The sequence below is a fragment of the Synchiropus splendidus genome, chromosome 13 (genome assembly GCF_027744825.2).
Source record: "Synchiropus splendidus isolate RoL2022-P1 chromosome 13, RoL_Sspl_1.0, whole genome shotgun sequence".
In the NCBI taxonomy this organism is placed as follows: Eukaryota; Metazoa; Chordata; class Actinopteri; order Syngnathiformes; family Callionymidae; genus Synchiropus; species Synchiropus splendidus.
In genome coordinates this window covers 1,080,661-1,102,569 of record NC_071346.1, presented here as the reverse complement: position 1 = coordinate 1,102,569, position 21,909 = coordinate 1,080,661, and the positions used below count along the sequence as shown (strand labels likewise).

General features: G+C 49.3%; 2 protein-coding genes and 1 long non-coding RNA gene across 6 annotated transcripts in view; 2 read left to right on the top strand and 1 right to left on the bottom strand.

Annotated features, from left to right (window-relative positions):
• rock1 (Rho-associated, coiled-coil containing protein kinase 1) overlaps nt 1-17,288 on the top strand; it is a 25,278-nt gene extending 7,990 nt beyond the window's left edge. For 2 of the 4 annotated variants that reach the window (XM_053883333.1, XM_053883335.1), the window contains exons 2-33: nt 1,402-1,483; nt 3,953-4,053; nt 4,228-4,365; nt 4,487-4,662; nt 5,140-5,224; nt 5,329-5,473; nt 5,560-5,698; nt 5,918-6,009; nt 6,353-6,512; nt 6,598-6,673; nt 6,744-6,832; nt 7,197-7,245; nt 7,350-7,485; nt 7,814-7,905; nt 8,004-8,250; nt 8,433-8,539; nt 8,619-8,769; nt 9,105-9,265; nt 9,340-9,524; nt 10,023-10,092; nt 10,156-10,259; nt 10,529-10,694; nt 10,760-10,853; nt 10,913-11,001; nt 11,068-11,259; nt 11,333-11,498; nt 13,533-13,603; nt 13,695-13,783; nt 14,329-14,407; nt 14,471-14,732; nt 15,237-15,441; nt 15,576-17,288. In XM_053883333.1, coding sequence (XP_053739308.1) covers nt 1,402-1,483; nt 3,953-4,053; nt 4,228-4,365; nt 4,487-4,662; nt 5,140-5,224; nt 5,329-5,473; nt 5,560-5,698; nt 5,918-6,009; nt 6,353-6,512; nt 6,598-6,673; nt 6,744-6,832; nt 7,197-7,245; nt 7,350-7,485; nt 7,814-7,905; nt 8,004-8,250; nt 8,433-8,539; nt 8,619-8,769; nt 9,105-9,265; nt 9,340-9,524; nt 10,023-10,092; nt 10,156-10,259; nt 10,529-10,694; nt 10,760-10,853; nt 10,913-11,001; nt 11,068-11,259; nt 11,333-11,498; nt 13,533-13,603; nt 13,695-13,783; nt 14,329-14,407; nt 14,471-14,732; nt 15,237-15,441; nt 15,576-15,627 — 4,050 coding nt within the window. In that variant the 3' untranslated portion in view covers nt 15,628-17,288. The other 2 variants (XM_053883334.1, XM_053883336.1) reach the window with 2 other exon arrangements.
• LOC128769544 (uncharacterized) lies at nt 16,189-19,175 on the bottom strand. Its single transcript, XR_008416403.1, has 3 exons — nt 18,218-19,175; nt 18,037-18,144; nt 16,189-17,491 (listed from the first exon to the last, which is right to left on the bottom strand). It is a non-coding gene; the product is annotated as an uncharacterized LOC128769544 (long non-coding RNA).
• usp14 (ubiquitin specific peptidase 14 (tRNA-guanine transglycosylase)) lies at nt 18,346-21,909 on the top strand. The gene is made up of 16 exons (XM_053883338.1): nt 18,346-18,532; nt 19,108-19,253; nt 19,613-19,645; nt 19,717-19,821; nt 19,886-19,989; nt 20,049-20,107; nt 20,173-20,303; nt 20,380-20,460; nt 20,528-20,610; nt 20,673-20,787; nt 20,859-20,924; nt 21,005-21,097; nt 21,169-21,297; nt 21,359-21,419; nt 21,506-21,613; nt 21,673-21,909. Exons 1-16 carry the CDS (start codon nt 18,517-18,519, stop codon nt 21,825-21,827), a joined length of 1,485 nt encoding a protein of 494 aa, XP_053739313.1. The 5' UTR covers nt 18,346-18,516; the 3' UTR covers nt 21,828-21,909.

The window sequence follows — 21,909 nt, the reverse complement described above, 5'->3', positions numbered from 1 at the left end:
TTTTCACTGAACCAACATTCAGTTTTGCTAACTAAATGGCAGATCAATATTCTATGATCAGGACACTAATTGTGTATTCCATGATATGTCCCAGACATGATAATTCCATGAGGACAGTATTTTTCTTAAAAGCAGGCAGCTGTATTGAGATGAATTTTGTTTTCATTGATTGGCTGATCGATCAATAATTGACTTAAGTAATCTTATGCTTCAGTTGAAAGCAGACTATCCAGTTTCCTGCAATTGTTCTTTTCTGCTTCATGCACGTCTGAATTTAAACTACTTTTTCAATTGTACATAAGAAATGCTTTTTGCCATCCCCACTGCGGCCTACTTTACCTCACAGCAAAGTAATTTCCATTCTTTTTTTCCCTTCCTTCCTTCCGTCTGCAGCCTGCACCCTGCAGGTTAAAAATCTCTGAGGGGGGTCTGGCGCTGACCCCCACTGCTGAGCAGCAGCAGCAGCCGCTGTGTAACTTAAGAGGATTCTTGTTTTGTCTGAGCTGCTGATTCACCATGTGTCATCATTGTTTGACGCCAAGATGCTAAAGTAGAGGACTTGTTGTTCACCTCATGTTCCACATCACATGCTTCACATCGCATGAATAACTATGTGAGGTCTGATGTAATGCTGAAGGAAGGATGAAGTTATTCATGAATTCTTATCATCCAATTAGCTAAAATGGCAGATGTAGTTCCTGGGAATATGACCATGAAGACAGCGGATATCAGGGTCTCAACATCTGGCTCACTCTTGGGAGCAAAAGCACAACACAATGGTGAAGTGTTTGTGTGTCTGTTTTGTTTCAGCTATTGTGGATTATAGAAGATTAGATTAAATCCTGCCGGTGGCACTTGCGTCCATGTGTCGCTCCAGACGAGGTGGCATGCTCTCGGCACGATGGTGCGCCTCCCGTTTTTAATACTCATTTACTCACTCAGTCATCCGCTGCATGTCCCGAGGAAGGCTCTGGGTTTTGATTTCATTTCAAGCGCCGGCGTGTTGAACCTCACCTGACCCTGCTGCCTCACTCGTGAAAAAGTGCTTAGTTAGTTGAGTCGCTTTAATTAGAAACTACAGTAAGTGTGGGAAATTCCTTCTCAGCCCGAGTCAAAGATCAGTTGGTTGCTTAGATTCCACCAGTCACACATCAAAACTGCTTTGTGAAGTCACACACATGGACACTTGGAAACGATATTAATATTTACTGGTTATCATAGCAGTTATTGTGATGTGATCAGCCTGTCATAGACAGACTTGTTTCAAAATTAAAATAGTGCCTTGTTTCAGAAAGTGCAACTGTAATCTGTGAACACATTGTTTACAGTTATGATTCTGTATTTATCCCTATAAACTGTGTTGTTCTGCTGATTCCCTAACACATCCTCTCGTCTCTGCAGGATGGGTTGGATGCGCTCGTCTATGACCTGGACTTTCCTGCCCTGAGGAAAAACAAGAGCATTGACAACTTCTTGAATAGATGTAAGTCGCTTTCGTCTCATGTCCTCCATTAAAGATGAACTCCTCGTGGCTTCATTTCGCTCATATACGTGTATGTGCCCTGCATCAGAAAGGAAGGCTGTTTTAGGGTCACCGCTTCCATGTGGGGTGGACACAATGGGTGTCTGCTGCTTAGTGTCCCCCTCAACAAAAGGAGCTTTCATAAATGGCTGGTGACCCACATGACGCCGATCCTGATGCTTCTCTTTTCCATCGCCCTCCATAACCCCCCAAATAACTTGACTAAGCTCAATTCATTGACCTGCGATGCAATAGTCTTGTTACTGCGTGGAGATTCCGACTAGGTTTTTATGTGTAAACATGTTTGTACCCTCAGAGGTCAACAGTGTGACATGAAAACATACCCGTCATTGCTTCCAATGGCATTTTTATACCTGAACTGACAGAGGGTGAATGTTAACAAATGAGGATGTTTGTTTGTTTGCGACAGACAGTAGACAGCTGCAGCTCAGAAGCAGACGATGATGCATATTAAATCTAGGTTTTCTTTTTCGTTGAAACTTGATGTTTTGATCACTGATATAACCAGTCGTACTCTCCAGTAACTCCAGGGATGACGCTCGCTGGTTATATCAACCGCTCTGTCCAGGTGCAGATTTCCTTTGCATTCATTGTGTGGCAGTTCTGTGGCCTTCACGTGATGAGACGGCTCTCGTAGTTAAACTAGTAACATGAATGGGAGTCTTGTGTTGTAACCCTTGAGCGGAATTTAATTATTCCCCGGAACGATTACTTTAGCTGCAGCACTTCAGTGTGTCACAGCGACGTGTTTGACTGCGCTGATGGATGCGGACTAATGGACTGACTGTCTTGTGAGGCGCTGGACCTCAGTGGCATGTGTTGCCCCCAGGGCTCTTCGCTCTGGATTCTTTTTAGCCCTCTGCATCCCGATCATATCAGCTGATTCCTTTGCTCTATAAATTCTCTGGTTTACTGAAAATAACCGCACACACAAGCACACCCGCATACACAAACTGTGGCCTCTAAAAATGTGTCTTGCGGCTAAACCTGGGTTCTGTGTTTATTATGTGCCCAACAGTTTTCCTCTGTGGCTTGTGATCCTGTTAAATGGCCCTCAGTCTGGAAGTGACTCACTCCAAATGTTCTTAATCTGATAGCAGAGTCCTCACTTTTTTGGGGATCTGTTGAACTTGAACCCCTCTGAGATCCCATGTTCTATGCTTTGCTGTGCCAGCTGTGTCCCATGGGGGTTGTAATTGATCCCTGTTGAGCGGCCATGACCAAATTTGGCTGAACCTTTCTTCTTACCATGTTCCCTCGAGGAGGCTTGTATCAAAAGCCTGTTACATCAGGCTGAAGCTGTAAACTTTCCCTAAATGGCATCTCGAAGCAGAAAGGAAGTTTTAAGCGTGACTGGTTGGATGTGGACAATATGAACACTGGGTGTCCGTAGAAACTACACAAGAGTTGCGCGATTTGTCCATGAATGTGTCAGTAAAACCTCAACTCAAATCACACTCTTGTTTATTCAGCCTGTGTTGTCAAGCTGCCCCAGGGCTGTATGTTGTTAGTTTGATTTCCTTGTTGAACAGAGCAGAAACGTGTCTGGTTTATCACTCGTTTTCTTTGTTAGCCAAACTGGTTTGAGGGATTTTCTCATGAATCCAACACAATGGCAGCAGCATATTGCTGCTTCAGTCACCACTGACAGGCAGATATGGAGGAATCCTCAGTTCTCACAGCTCACAAGGCGAGGCTGTAAATGGTGTCATGTAGAAGTGACCTCGAGATGAGACCCTGCTCTGGAAGTTCATGCTGCACCTGGATGATGAGGCTGCATTCATAGTTGAATACTGGAAATAAGTTTCTGCATCATGCCACTTCAGTGGAGTCGAGCTGAAGCCTGTGGTTAACTGCAGTGTCTTGTGCACTGTGGCCTGTGATTGAGAAAAGTGACCTCTCACAAACCCCAAAGAGCAATTTGGGCACCTCCGGTTTGCTAATGCACACCACAATAAAGTGCGGCAGGTTTGAGAAACTGAGCTCTTCCTCCCCTCCTACTGGAAATCAAACTACTGTAACTGGCAACCGCACTGAAATGCCTCTTGACTTAAAATGAAAACTGTCAATCATAACAGTTATAATCACACTCCCGCTAGAAGCAACATTGGAGGTGATTTACTATAAGTCAGATTTTGATACGCTCATGCAGTGCTTGTGTGTTCATGCCAGCGTGAGGCTTCATCAAAGCTCAGAAATAGGCACTTTGTTTTATTTGATTGCTTCTGAGCTCCATTTGTCTGAACGTGGCTGCTGCATGTGCTTCTTGTTTAAATAATATATTTGGTACACAAACATTTGTGTCAGGATTACTTAAGTGAAATGACTGTCATGTTTACCTTGTGTGTGTCACATGAAAAATGTGGTTTTGTCTGCCGTAGTTAATGTTTGCACGTTGTTTCTTCCCAGACAAGGACACCATCAGCAAAATCCGAGATCTACGTATGAAAGCCGAGGATTACGAGGTTGTCAAGGTCATTGGGAGGGGTGCTTTCGGAGAGGTGCAGTTGGTAAGTTTGGGAGACATTTATGCTCTTGTCTTTGTAGCTAGATTAGGCTTCAGAACCAGGTTGTTGTTTTCATTAGTATTTGGTTTTGAACTGTGAGTTTCTACATGCAGGAACGGTGTCAGAATAAGTAATGCATATTCTTTATGTTCTTTTTTTTTGCTTTTTCCTGTGCAGGTGAGACACAAAGCTACGTGCAAGGTGTACGCCATGAAGCTGCTGAGCAAGTTTGAGATGATCAAAAGGTCGGACTCTGCTTTCTTCTGGGAAGAGAGAGACATCATGGCTTTTGCCAACAGCTCCTGGGTGGTGCAGGTACGAGGGAAGTAAACAATGGTCGGAAATGTCTGTAGTCGGAAGCCGAGAGTGGGATTTCACCTCTGATTTCATCATAGCTACTTCCTGTGAGTCATCAACTCTTGCTTCTGCTCCGCAGCTCTTTTTCGCATTCCAGGATGATCGCTACCTCTACATGGTGATGGAGTACATGCCCGGTGGGGATTTGGTGAACTTGATGAGCAACTACGACGTCCCTGAGAAATGGGCTCGCTTTTACACTGCTGAAGTGGTGCTGGCTTTGGACGGGATCCACGCCATGGGCTTCATTCATAGGTAAGCTTGAGCTTCGGTTTATGCTTCTGAAAGGTGCTGCAGCTGCCACTGATGCAGGCCATTTGTACTGGCATTCAGATAACTGCAGCCTCCTCCGCCTGTACCCGAAATATTGTGCTCGTAATGAGTCACTTAACTACTTTAACATGTAGAAACAATTTCATGGCTTTAAAATTGTTCGTAGATGACTTCAACCTTTCTTGGTCCAACCTTGGTTGTGTGGAGGCTCTTTGATGCTGATGTGAGTCTGTCATCCACGGATAGTGCAGTCTTACTTTAGTCACCAAATTGTTATGTTAAAAAACTGCAACGCTGCGATGAGGTTGACATTGACCTTTGGTGACACTGAGGAGTTATTTTGTGGCTCCAGCCGAATCTGTGAGGACTGTGATTCAGAACTATAGTGATGAAGGTCTGTGGAATGATGGTCTTGAATGTTTGGGCTGATTTCTAAATCCCTTTTTTTCCACTTCCCAGGGACGTGAAACCTGATAATATGTTGCTCGACAAAGCTGGTCACTTAAAACTGGCGGACTTTGGAACCTGCATGAAAATGAACAAGGTATTTTTCCAGTGGAAGGGTTCTTAGTCCCGGTCAGGGGATTATGACTATACTTTCAGGTGCTTGTAACACTTCTGAAAAACACGATCCAAATCCCATTTCAGGACGGTATGGTACGATGTGACACAGCTGTGGGAACTCCAGACTACATTTCACCAGAGGTACTGAAATCTCAAGGAGGAGACGGTTATTACGGCCGGGAGTGTGACTGGTGGTCGGTGGGAGTTTTCCTCTATGAAATGCTAGTGGGTGAGTGGTAAAGTGATCAGTATTTCTGACGGATGTCTAAAAGGTTCTGTCCAGTGACTCAGGTTTTCTCCTCTTCTTCGTTCAAGGTGACACGCCGTTCTATGCAGACTCCTTGGTCGGCACCTACAGCAAAATTATGAATCATAAGAACGCCCTGACCTTCCCTGATGACAGCGACATCTCCAACGATGCCAAGAATCTCATCTGTGCATTTCTGACTGACAGGTAAGAAGCAGTGCACGTGCATATCCCAAGTGAGTCTTTTCCTAAAAATAGCACAGCAGCACTCACTAAAGCTAGTCTGTCTGCGTGTGAGGTGTTTCATTCACCCCCATAAATGGTATACATTTTGTTTATGGACAGACCGTGCAGTTGAATCACAGCCAGTGGTTTCTCCCGTGACTCACTGCCTAATATGTTTCATTGTCTTTTCCGTTCTTGCAGGGAGGTTCGCCTCGGAAGGAATGGTGTGGATGAGATCAAGAGACACCCGTTTTTTAAGAATGACCAGTGGACTTGGGAGAACATCCGAGAGAGTAAGAGCAAATCATCCTCAAGAATCGTGGGCCATTCGTGGCATCAACCACTCCATTGTCATCTTGCGTTAGAAGAGCTGTTTGTTCATGAAGAACTGTTTGCTGTCAAGTCGCCACCGGATTTATGTTTTACTCTGAAGACAGCTTGAGTCAACACATTTCTCTGCAGACTCATTATTTGTAATCCTGTTAGCTTTAAGGAAAAGGCTGTCGTTTGTCTGTGGAATGTATGTAGGTCACCACATGATGTGTGGATCCTGGGTTATTGCTGTCCATGAAAGATGGCACTTTTGGACCGAGTGATTGTCCATTTATCATATTGTGACCTGTCATGTTTGTGCAGCTGCCGCCCCTGTAGTTCCTGAGCTGAGCAGCGACATAGACACCAGTAATTTCGATGACATTGAAGAAGATCGCGGCGAGGAAGAGACATTCCCAATACCAAAGGCCTTCGTCGGCAACCAGCTCCCCTTTGTTGGTTTCACTTACTACAGCAATCAGCAGTACGTCTTTGCTCAATTCTGACTTTGATTCTGTTGTGAAATAAAGGATCTTTGGCTTTGAGTGACATTTGTGATCCGTTGGCAGTCTGTTGCGCAGCTCCAGTGGCAGCACCAAGACCAGTGACAAACGCAGCCCCTCAACAAAGGAAGACAAGAGTCATGTGAGTGTCGTGTTGCCTCTTTTGCCTGTTAGACCATCAATGTAAAATGTTTTTTTTTCCTTTGTGGTAGCTGGAGAATATGCAGAAGAGAATCTACCTGTTGGAGGAACAGCTGCACACTGAGATGCAGCTGAAGGATGAGCTGGAGCAGAAGTGCAGGTCAGGGAAGTTTACGTGTCACTGATTTAATGTGCTCCAGTCTGGTCATAGTATATATATATATATATATATATATATATATATATATATATATATATAATGATGAATGTGTGTCATAGCATCTCAAGACATGAAGTCTCTTACTGTTCTATTGGCACATATGCATCTAGCTCTGAACATGTCCGCCACTAAGGTAGGCTTGGCAGTCGGGCAAGTTAGTCATAGAAACCATCTGCTAGCTAGTAAATAAGTCAATTCTGCCATCATTTCTTGGTTATCCAGAAATAGATGTTGCACTGCATCGATTCAATCATGTATCTCACATGATGCTTCGAATACAAGTTGTGTTCTGCTGGGTTTCCAGGAGCTCCAACACCAGGATCGACAAGATCATGAAAGAAATGGACGAGGAGGTGGGATCTCAACATCAGCGCATTATAAAATCCTGCATCTCCAGCTGTGATTGTAATGAGATCCTGGGTGCTGCCACATCACCGCTGCTGTTCTCTTGCCACAGGCCAACTTGAGGAAAAGTGCCGAGGCCAGCGTGTCTGCACTGGAGAAGGAGAAGCACATGCTGCAGCACAGATTTGCTGAGGTCCAAAGAAAGGCTGAATCAGAGGCAGAAAAGAGGCGCAATTTGGAGAATGAAGGTGAAAAATAGTGAAGGGCCTCTGAAGTACACACAGCATTAAACCCTTGAAGAATAACTTTTATGTATTAGTGGTCATCCTCACAGCACCGTTTACCTACCTTACAGGACATAGCTACTAATATGGCAACTGAACCAAAAACTTGCCTCAGTAGAAGAATAATTCTTGTGCTTATAAATATTCTGAAATAGAAGTGTCATTGTGACTCCCCTTTCCATCAGACGTCATGTTGGTCGTTGCATCTTCAGGACGGGTTTCCTAATTGTCCAATATAATCTATGTTTCAGATTGCTTCAGTTTTGACTCACGTCATCTGTTTTTCCTGTAGTTTCGACTCTAAAGGAGCAGCTTGAAGACATGAGGAAAATCAGCCAGAACTCTCAGGCCTCGAATGACAAGATCTTGCAGCTTCAGAATCAGGTACACTCAGAATGTGCATACCTGTGGCCTTGCTGTGAACAGCTCTGAGAGGATCTGCCCGTGAATTTTTCCCCAAATGTGATTTTCTGCTCTTCCAGCTGGAGGAGGCCAATGACCTCTTGAGGGCAGAGTCTGACACGGCGGCACGACTGAGGAAGAGCCACACGGAGATGGCCAAGTCCATGAGCCAGCTGGAGAGTTTGAACCGTGAGCTGCAGGAGAGGAGCCGTTCGGCCGACGGAGAGAAGAGTCAGCTGGAGAAGGAGCTGCTGCTTCTTCAGAGCACGCTGGACTCCGAGAGGAGGAACTACAGCCAGGGATCTGAGGAGATCAGAGAGCTGCAAGGTGAATTTTAATGTCCTCCAGTTTCAGCTGTAGCTAAACGGACCGAGGTGGTCCGTGCTGAGCAAAGCAGCCCCTGCTGTCAGTCCGGTGGCTACTATCAAACCCTTCTTCTCACATACTAAGTTTAATACTGAGCAGCTGTGGAGCTTTGGACAGACAATAACCTAATTTTTCTTTCTCAGCGAGGATGGCAGGTCTGCAGGAGGACAACAAGAACTTGAAACACACAGTCTCCAAAGTGGAAGCGGAACGTAAACAGGCCCAGGAGAGAAGCAACAACCTGGAGAAGGTTTGGGTCCCTGATGCCGTTTTTTTCCTCTGAGGGGAGCCAGTGCACGTCTCTTCAGTGTGTACTGTTGTCCATGCAGGAAAAGAATAACCTCGAGATCGACCTGAACTACAAGCTGAAGACTCTGCAGCAGCGACTGGAGCAGGAACAGACTGAACACAGAGTCACGAGGGCACAGCTCACGGACAAATACGAGTCCATTGAAGAAGCCAAATCAGCCGCCATGACTGGTATGGCAGTGCTTTGTTCTGCCTGTTTTTTTTTTCTTTGATTTTTCTACTCTATGTTCTTTCATTCTTCATTCAGCTCCGTTTGCACAAGCGATGATACTCTGTTGTGGTTTAGATTGAGTGCCCTGCAGGAAATATCTGTAGAAACCTGAGTCTGAGCCAGTCAGCATGCTGAGGCATCTCCATGTTACGCATTAAATCAAGACTAGAAGGTTATGTTCCGATAAATGATTGATGGGAGTATTAACATCAGCTGTAGCTGTTTTTAAAACGTTTCTCAGTAGTAGCAGTCATGTGTGTATACTCTTCAAGTGTTTATGTTCTCATGCCTTCAGCTGTCCAGCAAAAGATGTCAGAGGAGAACGGAGCCAGAATGCGAGCGGAGAGCCGGGTAGTGGAAGTGGAGAAGCAGTGCTCTATGTTAGAGTTTGACCTCAAGCAGTCAGTGCAGAAGATGGAGCAGCTGATGAAACAGAAGGAAAGACTGGAAGAGGATGTGAGTGAATGGTCTTTCAGTCCATCTGAAGCCCATTCTTCTTCTTTACCAAACAAATGCCTTGCTGCCTTTAGGTGAAGAGTCTGCGGATACAGCTGGAACAGGAGACGAGCAAGCGTGTCTTGTCCCAGAATGACCTCAAGAGCCGCATGCAGGAAGTCGATCGTCTGAGATGCACAGAGAAGCAGCTGAAGCAGGAAAGCAACACTGCACTAGAGAGTAAACGCTCGCTGGAGTTCCAGCTGGCACAGCTGACCAAGTAAGTTCTCGCCTCCAGTCAAACCCCGAATCGCACACTCTGCTCTCTTAATGATGACAGTTGTGGCGTGAATGTGAGCGGAGCACCACTTACTGAGCGCAGAACACTTGATCTAGTCTGCATTCTCCTCACAAACCCGTGAAAAATGATGAATGATGGAGACACGATTAAGACTGCCACAGTGACAGCTGAGATCCAATAGCTTCCACATAACCGACTCATTAGCCCTGAAATCATTTAGAATGACTGAAATATTCTGACTTTTTCCTGACCTTTCAGGGGAGCTGGTAGAAACATGGTCGGAGACCTGGTTTTGTTCAGGTCACTAATGCGCTTTAAAAGTCAGAGTGTCAATTGCTGCCGTATTCACTGCTGTGCCGAATAAGCGCTATTATTGCAGCTTAGAGTGCAAATGTTGCCAGGGCTGAGGCGCGACAGCAGATTAGCATTCGCTCTTTGGTACGACTGCCTGACGTCTAATCTCCTTGTTGTTACCAGACAGTACAGAGGCAACGAGGGACAGATGAGGGAACTTCAAGACCAGCTCGAGGCTGAACAGTATTTTTCTGTAAGTACCAGTGTCATCTTTCAGGTCCTTAGTAGCTCCGGCTAACGGACGTGTTCTCTACAGACGCTTTACAAAACTCAGGTCAAAGAACTGAAGGAGGAAATTGATGAGCGGAACAGACAGTTGCAGGAGGCTCAAAAGAAGGTGCAGGAGTTGTGCAGTGACAGGTAAGAGATGGGGACTTTGTTCTTAAGCCTGATGAAGCTGTGTTCACGTTTGCATTTAGATGTTATCACAAACTGTGAAGACAAAAATCCAGTCGGTGTGTCGCTGCGTTTACACTGACTTTGCTCCATGTCTTACATAATTCCGCCTCGCCCCTCATTTTAAAGTATGAAACAGAAGAGCTTGTGTGTCCCTCGTGTCTTCAGTTGAAGACACAGACAAGCCAGGATTTCCTGAAACTCATTTGGAATTTGTTGTATTCGCTCCAAAGGGAGTCCCTGTCCGCTCAGCTGGACCTGACAGTGACCAAGGCGGAGTCTGAGCAGCTTGCACGGGCCCTGCAGGAAGAGCAGTACTTTGAGCTCAGCCAAGAAAACAAGAAGACCATCATGAGGCATAAGCAGGAGCTCGGAGACAAGGATGCCACAATTGCACGGGTGGGTAACACCTGCCGTCTCTTCAGCTCTCGGTTTACGTGTGAAACTAACTGTTTCCTCGACAGCTCGAGGACTCGAATAAAACGCTGACCAAAGATGTGGAGAACCTCAGTAAAGAGAAGGCTGAGCTGAATGAGAAGGTTCATTCTCAAGAAGAAGGTAATCGCAAGCTGTTTCTTTGGATGACACAAAAGCAAACATGGTCTTCTCACTTCCAGAGTACGCAGCGCAGAAGGATGAGATAACCAATTCATTAAAGGCCCAGTATGATAAGATTCTGAACACAGAGCGCACACTGAAGACTCAGGTTCGTGCCACCCTCGGTCTCACCTGCTTCTTTATGGTCACATCTAACTGAGCACTTGACTGTCAGGCGGTGAACAAGCTGGCGGAAATCATGAACCGGAAAGACATGAAGTTGGACCAGAAGAAGAAGGGAAGCACTGCCGACCTGAGAAAGAAAGAGAAGGAGAACCGTAAGCTACAACTGGAGCTCAACCAGGAGAAGGAGAAGTTCAATCACATGGCCATCAAGTATCAGAAGGAGCTGAGTGAGATGCAGGCGGTGAGTTCTTTACCAGCCGCCTCACGACTCCAACGTCGGCTTGTGTCCAATTACCGTCTCCCCCCGTCCGCAGCAACTGGCCGAGGAGTGCACCTACCGCAACGAGCTGCAGATGCAGCTGGACAGCAAGGAGAGTGACATCGAGCAGCTTCGGGAGAAGCTCAACGACCTGCAGCAGCGGATGGACAACTCCAGCATCACGAGCTTGCAGACGGACGAGACGGACAGCAACATCGCAGGTACAAGACAGAAGACACTTGTTGTCCGCGGGGTCAGAAGGAGAGGGGGGTTCTGAATCTGGTGTTAATTCTCCAGCCAGTTCTGCTGAAATATAGACAGCCTTCCATGGTGTTTGCTCATCACTTTGGTCTTTTGATGCCTGATCTCGTCCTCATTCCGTGGTGCATTCTAGCTCAGTTGAGTCACCCCAGCTCTGTGTTTACATTCCAAGTCTCATTGTTTTTCATGCAGCGCTCAGATTTCCTTTAATTCACTGTTCACATCCACATCACAAATCTCCTCGCTACTGTGAGGTGAAGGCAGAAAACCACTGAACGCACCATGAAGTTCTGGTAAACACAAGACCTCAAGGTGTGTTTTTACCTGCCTGCTATTTCAGTCTCTCAACTCTCAGACCCACTTGTGGTGGACGACCGGTAGACACAGGCTTTTGAGTCTGAAACTCGACCTTATCACATGATCAGTCGTGAAGATCACAGGCCAGAGTTGCCGTTCCGTCAGGAAATAAGACTGATGTCCTCACACTTTCCTGCACCGTCTAACTGGAATGTCAATCTCCCTTTTGTAGGTCTGTGTCTACGAACGTTGGTGTTTGTTGTGGAATTAATCTCTCTCCTTCTCCCTCTTGTCCAGTCGGTTCCCCTTGCTCTCCTTATCTTAGTCACTTCTGTTCCTTTCTCTCTGTGAGTAACTCGCGGGACAAACCCCTCTTTGCCTGGCCTGCACTGCAGCTGTGGTGTGTTTCGTTGCCGTCCATGTCATTTTGTTTGTGTTTCTGTTGGAGGGACTCGGACCCACCCACTTGGTCAGGTGGCGTCGAAGCTGAGTCATGTAAAATCAGTATTATGTCAGACGGTGACTTGAGCACGGCACTATAGTGGCCATGCCAGTAGTCTCCAGCACGAGTGAGGTGTAGCACGTTGTTCCTACTGCAGTGTTTACCTAACTGCAGCTGCGACACCTGTCGGCTTGCTTCTCTACCACTGGCACACCAGCACTTCCTGTCGCTCTTCTGCTCCACTCGTGCTGCTCTGCTGCCAACAGTCTGTAACCGTTACTAACATGCAGTGCAGCAGAGAAGTGTGAAGAAGTTAAACTGTGTAAAGAAGGTTTATGACTCATTAACTCTCGCTTGACTTCAACCACATTTCATCACATTGTTTTCTTCTGTTTAACCCATCATGTGTGACCCTCATCGTGTCTCATCCATTCACCTGAAAATTGCAGATTATTTTGGATGCTAACGTGTGTCAACACGGACGTTGATGAGATCAGAGTTTGATCTTTAGTTATAATGTTTTAATTTAAAAAGATACTTCTGTTGGTCGTGATTCCTCATATTTGAGCTCAAAGTGTGGAGTTGCTTAATGACAGAGAGACAAATGCATCACAAATGTGACCTATTTTTGCAACCACGACCTGCGAGCTTTGTCCCACATCTCTCTGTTTTCTGTGCATTTCCGAGACGAGTGGCATGAAAGCTGTGTCTTGACGCAGAGCTAACCCGGTGTGACTTCAGTCAAGTCACCATCTGTGTTGTACTATGTTCATGTTGCCCAAACCCTCCTCCAGTTCCAATCTCAGCGACGTTGCACCGGTCCACTGTAGAACTTAACCTCACATGGACACCTGAGTGGACTCACTGTTCTGAAGTGAGGGTGTAGGAGTGTGGCTGTAGCCTTCCTCTCCTGCTGCACAGCTTGTTTGCATGCTCCTCTGTTGAGGTAGATCCCTGCACTGCTTGGACTTGACATCTGAGTCATTGACTCCACTTCCTGAAAACCTTTTGCATATCTCAAGCTTGCAGTCTTGTTTCCACATGAACTAAAGGATGGCTTTGAGCACGGATGCCCCAACCCCACCCCCTCGCTACCTGCTCGAGGACAGTTAAAAGAATGAATGTGTTTCAGTTGTTTTTGTCCACAGTTCTTTTCTTTTTTCCCCCAGTTGAGTGTAGATGTCTGCACTGCATGTGCACTGCCCGTTGGGAAGAGTATGAAACAACACCGTTGACTTGTCTAACTGTTTGACAGAGTCCAGGCTGGAGGGCTGGCTGTCTATTCCTAACCGTGCTAATATCAAGAGGTACGGCTGGAAGAAGCAGGTGAGTTCAATACAAGATCCATCTCCATACTCAAGCAGTGTGGCAGCTGACGCTCGCTGGGCCTCCACTGACTGCCTGTTCCATCTTTCAGTATGTTGTTGTGAGCAGTAAGAAGATCCTGTTCTACAACGACGAGCAGGACAAGGAGCAGTCCAACCCCTCCATGGTACTAGATATCGAGTAAGTCGTTTTTGCCTCTGTAAATGCAAAGACGGGTTAGTGTCGTGACCTTTTTTTCCTCGTGTGAGATCAAGTGTTTAGCTCAGGCATGTGCACAGACATTTCAGGGGGCTGGTGCTCAAGTCAGAGAAATGGGGCACCGTCACAAAAATGTTGTTGTTTGCTCGGTTCCTGGGACTTTACAAACAGTCTCAAATTTGACGCTGTAAAACACAAAATACAGTTGTGTCACTGAAATCATCAACTTTATTGGATTGTGACAAAAATCTGTGGTCCATGTCACATGATCAAAACTTTGGAGCAGAATGAAATGCAATTTCAGTGCAGTGGTCAGAGCTGGAGCCCGAGGTTGCTGGTTCACCTCCGGCCTTAGTCTTTTCTATGGTCAGTTTTGTTCCCAAGCTCCGGGCCTCTCCTTCAGTCAGAAGAGTGACTGCAGACCGGGTGCCTCTAGTCAGTCATGCCCCCACATCCGTGTGTTGAGACGGTGTCTGTGGACCTGGGTGAGGTCGGAGGTAACTCCTCTCTTGTGCCACCTCGCGCAGCAAACTGTTTCATGTGCGACCTGTCACGCAAGGAGACGTGTACCGAGCCGAGACCGAAGAGATCCCCAGAATATTCCAGGTATGAGTCTGCTTCCTGTCCGCGCTCCGGTCAATGTTTGAGAGCAAACCTGGCTGTTTGCAGATCCTATATGCCAACGAGGGAGAGTGCCGGAAGGAGGCCGACATGGAGACGGTGCCTCAGGGCGACAAGACCAACTGTCTTCCACACAAAGGACACGAGTTCATCCCCACGCTTTACCACTTCCCTTCCAATTGTGAGGCCTGCTCCAAACCCCTGTGGCACGTGTTCAAGCCGCCGCCGGCTCTGGAGTGTCGCCGCTGCCACGTCAAGTGCCACAAGGATCACCTCGACAAGAAGGAGGACGTGATTGCTCCTTGCAAAGGTGAGTGAGACCCTGCCACGTCATAAGACCAGTCCTCCTTTATTGGTCCCAGGAGCGGAGATCCCAGAGTACTGGCAGCAAAAACGGAAGAGAAATACAATGCCTGACTTCAGGCAAAGTTAACTACTCTAAGCTCTAAATTTTTACTGTTAGTGCTGTTTGCTCTTCATAGATTTGTTCTGTACGATTTCTGTAATGGGGGAAGGTGCTGCAATGCCTGTCCTTCACACACTGGGTGGTGTAGTGAGTGCGTGGCCGTCAGCCTCCACTCACTCTCGTCCTCCAGAGGGCGCCCTAGGCTAGCGCTGCCCTTCCTTATCAGTTTGTTCAGCTGCTGTGATGCTGCGCCCTCTACAGGCCACGCCGTGTAAGACAGCTGAAGCCACCACTGTCGTGAAAGGTCGTCAGGTTCACCTCCTGAAGCCACCTCCCAGCCTCCTGAGCAGATCCTGCCCTGAGTGTGTCTCATGTAACGCCATCTGTGACCTGTCTCCTCTGCTGCAGTGAACTATGATGTGACCTCGGCCCGGGACATGCTGTTGCTCGCGCTCACCCAGGACGAACAGAAGAAATGGATCGGTCATCTTGGCAAGAAGATCCCCAAAACCCCCCCATCCACCTTCCTAAGAGCGTCGCCCCGCACACTGTCGACCCGCGGACCCAACCAGTCCTTCCGCAAGAACCCCAAAAGCAATACAGGAAAGCTGAGGTAACCGGAGTCATGGCGAGGCATGCATGTTCGTGCAGAGCTGGCGAGCGTGTCTGTCCGCATGTCTGTCTGTCCGTGGCTGTCGCTGTGCTCCAGCCCGTCACATGACCTGCTGTTTGTCTCCTGTGTTGTAGCCGAGCGCAGTCCAGCCTCCAAGCAGCAGACACTACGTCCAGCACTTGCTGAGAGGAACCCCTGCACCAAGTGTTGCTTTAGTCAGACCCTCTGTTTGTTAACTGCCGACTCGTGGGGCACATGGGATTCCTGTCATGTCAGGGTCACCAACCAACCAACCAACTAACTCACGCACAGCCTTCACTTGAGAGCGTGAGCCCCGGACCTCGCGGGGAAGACCGTTCTGACCTTATTCCCTCCGTTAAATCCCCAAATATGTGGGTGATCAGTGAGCAAACTCTCAAGTGAATGCTTCCGTTTGAAAGATGCAGGTGTTTCTACGCTGAAAACTGTTTCTCACCTGCCTCCTCATGAGAGGTCGTGTTGGCTCCCATCCTGACGCTCTCTGCCGAGTCTTTCTTTCACTGGACGCCTCTGTGTTCTGTCTTTCAGCTAACCGTCTGACCACCGGACCTTCTTTCTGGACTCTGCTTTTCCTTGCCTAATCCTTTACCTTCCAAATGAAGACGTTCGAAAGCAGTCGCGCACGGCGGACAGGCGCCCGCCGCCACATATCCACGACCAGAGACGCCGCCTTCCCCGGGAGAGCCGTGTCATCGTGGCGTTCCTCGGTTCATTTTCAGGGGGGTTTGCTGGGACTTCTGCGAATAGTTGTTCAGTTAAAGGTACGGTCGCACAGGGATTGCAGGTCTGCGGGGAGCGATGGAGACTCAGGGGGGGGGCAGGGAGGTGGCCGCCATCGTCCCGCCTGAAGGATCCTCCGCACGTTTTAACTGACTGATGCCTTTTGTCTGACTTTTGCCTTTTATTCTAATTACTCTACGTCACTTATCAGGTTCGGGGCAGAGTGTTGGGACACGAGTATTAGAGCTCTCGAGCGCCACGTGAGGAGCACGGAAATTCATCATTTAATTCTATGCATTATTTTTATTCTAGTGATTTTTATTGCTCCAAGCCATAAGTAACCTCCACCCACCGTGGCAGACTGGAGTCCTGAAGCTTCCTCGCTTTTTTTTTTTTTCTGTTTATTTGGTACATTGTAATATTTCTCTTTGTTCAGTGTTTGTTTTTGTAATGTATTGCCTTACATTGATTCACAGATAAATGGTTCAAAAGGAAAACATTAAGTTAACATTGTAAAACTGCACTGTTTGTAAATTATTTGTAGAAGACTTAACAGGTGTAGCATTTGGCCACCTAGTGCCTTAATGTTTGGATGTTGTTTTTACTGCCATATCTGCGCGCTCTTTCTTTCAGACAAGACAAATCACAACTCTTCCGTCAGTTCTTTTTAAGGAAATGCCACAGGTGTGGTTTTATTGAGACCTACTTGCTTGGATTATATATAAATAAATATATATATATATATAAATATGATTAGATTACCACTCTATGGACACATTGCAATGGTTAGCATGTTGAATAAAAAAACAGAAAAGTCCCTGCTCTCGTATCATTTGACAAGTTTCGGGATGTTGCGAGCACAGCTGTCACGCGGTCCCGTGAATGCAAACCCCCTGCTACAGTGTACATACTGAGAAGCGACTAAAGGATTCTGGAATACCTCCGCAATCTTTTGATGTGTAACCTTCTGTTCAGTTGAAAAGAAAAGCACTGGAACTATGATTTTCTCTGGTCTTGGATTAATTGCATGGTTTATTGCATTGCAGTCCGCACTGATGGATATGTCAATAAACATATCTTTATCATTGGTTGTACCTGAGCTGTCCACCTTCATGCCTCAGTCGCCACACAGCCGCGCCTGTGTGTTGGTGGGGATTCTGTTGCTTGAGTTAAAAATGGGGTCAAACGTGGGCCAGATGTGACCTTGACCTGCAGCCGGGAGGGGGGGGCGGAGACCACTGTGGGGCTTGTTCTGTGACTGAAGAGCGACATTAGGTGAGGGGTGATTTTCCTGCAAGTAAATTAACAGTCAAGATGTACTTTTTCATTCAAGTTTTCTAATTTGATTTTTAAGAAGTTGGAAACAGTCCAATCGAAACAATGAAATTACAAGGTTGGCAAGTATCACAGAACATAAGTAATTTTAAAAATACTGATAACACATTGACATTGGTGAGAAGTCTCATGGAAAACATGAATGCACGCGCTACGCTTTTTTGTGCTTAGCAGTGACGTCATAATTTGCGAGTCTGATCCGGTGCCGTTTGGCGCGTTTAACAAAATATAAAATACTGTTAATTTTTTTATCTCAGTATTTGCTGTGTGTCCCATATTGGACCTAACGTTGCGTTTATGCTCGCACTGTTCAAACGCTTTGAAAACGTCTTCACTCGTCTCTGTATAGTGACGTCACCGGAAGAGCAACGTGCGCCAACTCAATTGTTCCTTGACATTTTTGTGTGTATTCCACCGCAGACATCAACGGTGAGTTGCGGCAGACGGTTCTTCTGAATGAGAGTGTGAAGAACAGAAACAAACAAATACATAGAAACGTACCAGACGTCATCAGCCGTCGGCGGAAGTGCGAGACACGTTCGAAAGCCGAGTGGCTCAGGTTCAACTCCTGACGTCACGTATGATCTGAATTACCGGCGGCGTGGGCAACTTGAAATAAACAAAACAGAAAGGAAAACATGGATCTAGTTCTGTATGATGGCGTGAAACGTGTTCTTCTTACCTGTCCGTGAGCGGGAGGGCTCGCGCTTGCCTGTGGTTCTGTGGTCTCCGTGTCAGTAACAGACGCACAACAGACGCGTAGATGACAATGAAACCGACGGGGCTGAGGAGAGAGGCGCGCGCGCGTGCGCGCGCGTGTCATGCCGTCGGCCGTGGAAGACCCGCCCAGGCTCGGTTCGGGGGTCACAGCGCGAGTTGCAGCGTCATTCCGTTTGAATGAAGTGGAGAGTGACGCCGCTCGCTGCTCCGCACTGAACACAGCGAGCTCCCGCACCCAGCCAGCGCTGCCCAGCACCCAACATGCCGGTGTTCACAGGTGAGCCGCGGCTTATATCCGCCTCGGGAGGAGAAGCTGTGGCCCCGGCAGCGCGTCACGTGCGCGCCGACTAGCGCGCCTAGCCTGCTAGCATTAGCACAACACCGCGTTAGCTCGCCAGCGTTACGAAGCACTTTTTGCGTTTGCGGCGCAGCGCGGTGGTTTCCTCGACTGTGCTCCAGGTCGACACGGACCGGTGGCTTGTTAAACCCCCCGCGTGGGCCGCACACCGGCCGTTTGTGTGTGGAGGCTGTCGGCAGCCGGTGCGCGATGCTAACGGACCCAAACAAGAGACGTGCGGTCGCTCGCGGAAGCGGCCGCCGGCTCCCGCGGGACCGAGCAGCCGCCGGTCACTGCAGCACGCTTCAGCAGCCGGAGCCCGCCGGTTCGGCTGGACGCCGCGGTGGGTTGGTGCCGGTGAAATGGGGCTTTAGCCTTTGCTAACGCGACTCGCTCCGCTCAAAGATGGTCTCCCAGATGACGTGCAGTGTTGTTGTTGCGCGGAAGCGGCCGGCCGGTCACTTGGCGTTTGCTGTGTCATCCCCTGCTGTAACGCCGCTGTACTCTGCCGTCAGTCAACGTCAAGTGGGGCAAAGAGAAGTACGACGCGGTGGAGCTGAACACCGAGGAGCCGCCCATGGTCTTCAAGGCTCAGCTCTTCGCCCTGACCGGAGTGCAGCCCGACAGACAGAAGGTCATGGTGAAGGGAGGCACGCTGAAGGTAAACACCGGGACACCCCTCCCCTCCCAGCACCGCACCCCCGTCCCGTCCTCCCTCAGGTGCTCTTCCACTCTGTGGACCGATGGACATGTTGGTCGTTGACAAGGCAAGTGAGCAGAGGAGAGCGGTGTCACACTGCGGCGCCAGATCCACCTGCGGATGAGTGACATTCACGTCCAGCGCTTCAGGCTCAGATAGATTTATTGCTGTTTGTGGTCAGATTCCAAGCGCACCATTACACATTGCTTTGTTGGTCAAACTGAACTTGAAGGAAGTTGTCGATGGTTTTGAGCTGAGCTGGACTGGACTCGGCGCCGGTCGTGCTGCTGCTGTGACTCATCGATGTTGTCTTTGCTCAGGACGATGACTGGGGCAACGTGAAGCTGAAAGACGTGAGTGTCAGAGGTGAAGTCGGCGTGACAGTGGGGAGCTGGTGTGGGACTAAGTGTTGGTGTTTTGGAAGGGCATGACGCTGCTGATGATGGGCTCGGCCGAAGCCTTACCCGAGGAGCCTGCTGTCAGGCCCATGTTTGTGGAGGACATGACGGAGGAGCAGCTGGCCTCGGCGGTGAGTCCATCAGCCGCGTGTGTGCGGCGCCATCCCAGTGTTGAGGCCGTGTGCTGCTCCTCAGATGGAGCTGCCGTGTGGACTCACCAACCTGGGCAACACCTGCTACATGAACGCCACCGTGCAGTGTCTCCGCTCCGTCCCGGAGCTGAAAACAGCCCTGAGAAGGTGAGGACCTCCTCTCCGCCGCTGCGGCCTCACGCTCACCTTGGGGCCTCCCTCCGCAGGTACTCCGGGGCCCTGAGGTCCTCGGGCGCCAACGCACCGTCCCAGTACATCACAGCAGGTAGGAGGTCGCAGCTCACTCTCAGCAGCTGCTACAGCTGCCTGCTCCTCTGCTCTGCCCTGCAGCGCTGCGTGACCTGTACGAGACCATGGACAAGACCTCCTCCAGCCTCCCCCCCATCATCCTGCTGCAGTTCCTCCACATGGCCTTCCCCCAGTTTGCAGAGAAGGGCGACCAGGGCCAGTACCTGCAGCAGGTGGGAGCCACTTCGGCCTGCTCCGCTCTCCTCTGAGCTTCCACCTCACGCAGTCTTCTCTCTGTCGCTCCACCAGGACGCCAACGAGTGCTGGCTGCAGATGATGCGAGTCCTGCAGCAGAAGCTGGAGTCCCTGGAGCCGGAGACGCCCATGGAGGTGTGGGATGGTGGAGGGTCCTGAGGAAGGCCCGGGGAATCCTGATTGAGACGTCTCTGTGTTCCAGACCGACTCGGACAGCGCGGCCGCCTCGGCGTCTTCAAAGAAGAACTTCATCGACCAGTATTTTGGAGTAGAATTTGAAACCAGGTATTGTTGCTGGCTGCCGCGCGTCCGTCCGTCTAGAGCTTGACTTGTGTCTCCTCTGGCAGCATGAAGTGCACGGAGTCGGAGGAGGAGGAGCCCGTCCGGGGGAAGGAGAGTCAGCTGCAGCTCAGCTGCTTCATCAACCAGGAGGTCAAGTACCTGGCGACGGGCCTGAGACTGGTACGTGTGTCGGAGGGGGGCGGGGCCTCGCCGGCTCCCACCGCTGACCTCGCTCTGCTCTGCTCTGGCAGCGTCTGCAGGAAGAAATCACAAAAATGTCCACCACGTTGGAAAGGAACGCTCTGTACATAAAGTCGGTGAGTTGATGGTGTTGAGGCGGTGCTGGTCCTCAGAGGAGCCCTGAAGCTCCTGCTCCCTCTCTCTCTCTCTCCTGCAGTCCAAGCTCAGCCGCCTGCCTGCCTACCTGACCGTTCAGATGGTGCGCTTCTTCTACAAAGAGAAGGAGTCGGTCAACGCCAAAGTGCTGAAGGTGGGTCCCCGGCGGCGCCTCTGCCCCGGCGCCGCTCCTCGCTTCAACGCCCGCCATGCTTTGCTCCTCAGGACGTCAAGTTCCCTCTGATGCTGGACGTCTACGAGCTGTGCACCTCAGAGCTCCAGGAGAAGATGCTGCCCTTCAGGTCCAAGTTCAAGGAGGTGGAGGACAAGAAGCTGGAGAAGCAGCAGCAGAAGGTTGGTACAGCTGAAGCTTGTGAGAAGTGAAGCGGCGCCTGACGACCCTTTGTTGCCGCAGTCCACCAAGAAAGCAGGAGCCGCGAAGGAGGTCCAGTACGAGCCGTTCTCCTTCCCTGAAGGTGAGCAGCCGCTCTGTCCGTGGGGGGCGGGGGGGCGCCAGACGCCTGGGCCTGACCCTGACTGACCTCTTGTGGCCACTCTGCAGACTTGGGCTCCAACAACAGCGGCTACTACGACCTGCAGGCCGTGCTCACGCACCAAGGTCGCTCCAGCTCTTCGGGTCACTACGTGGGCTGGGTGAAGAGGAAAGAAGGTGAGTGGGCTCCTCCCCGTCCCGGCGCCGCGCCCTCACCCCTGCGTCTCCCCTCACAGACGAGTGGGTCAAGTTCGACGACGACAAGGTCAGCCTGGTGTCTCCCGAGGACATCCTGCGCCTGTCCGGCGGCGGGGACTGGCATATAGCCTACGTTCTACTGTACGGCCCGCGGCGGCTGGAGATCCTGCAGGAGGAGGAGGAGGAGCAGTAGCTGAGGGCTCCTGCGTCGGCCATTTCCAAGCACTGTCTGTATAGGTGTGCAATAAACTGGTGTCTTTAGCGCTGCCTCTCTG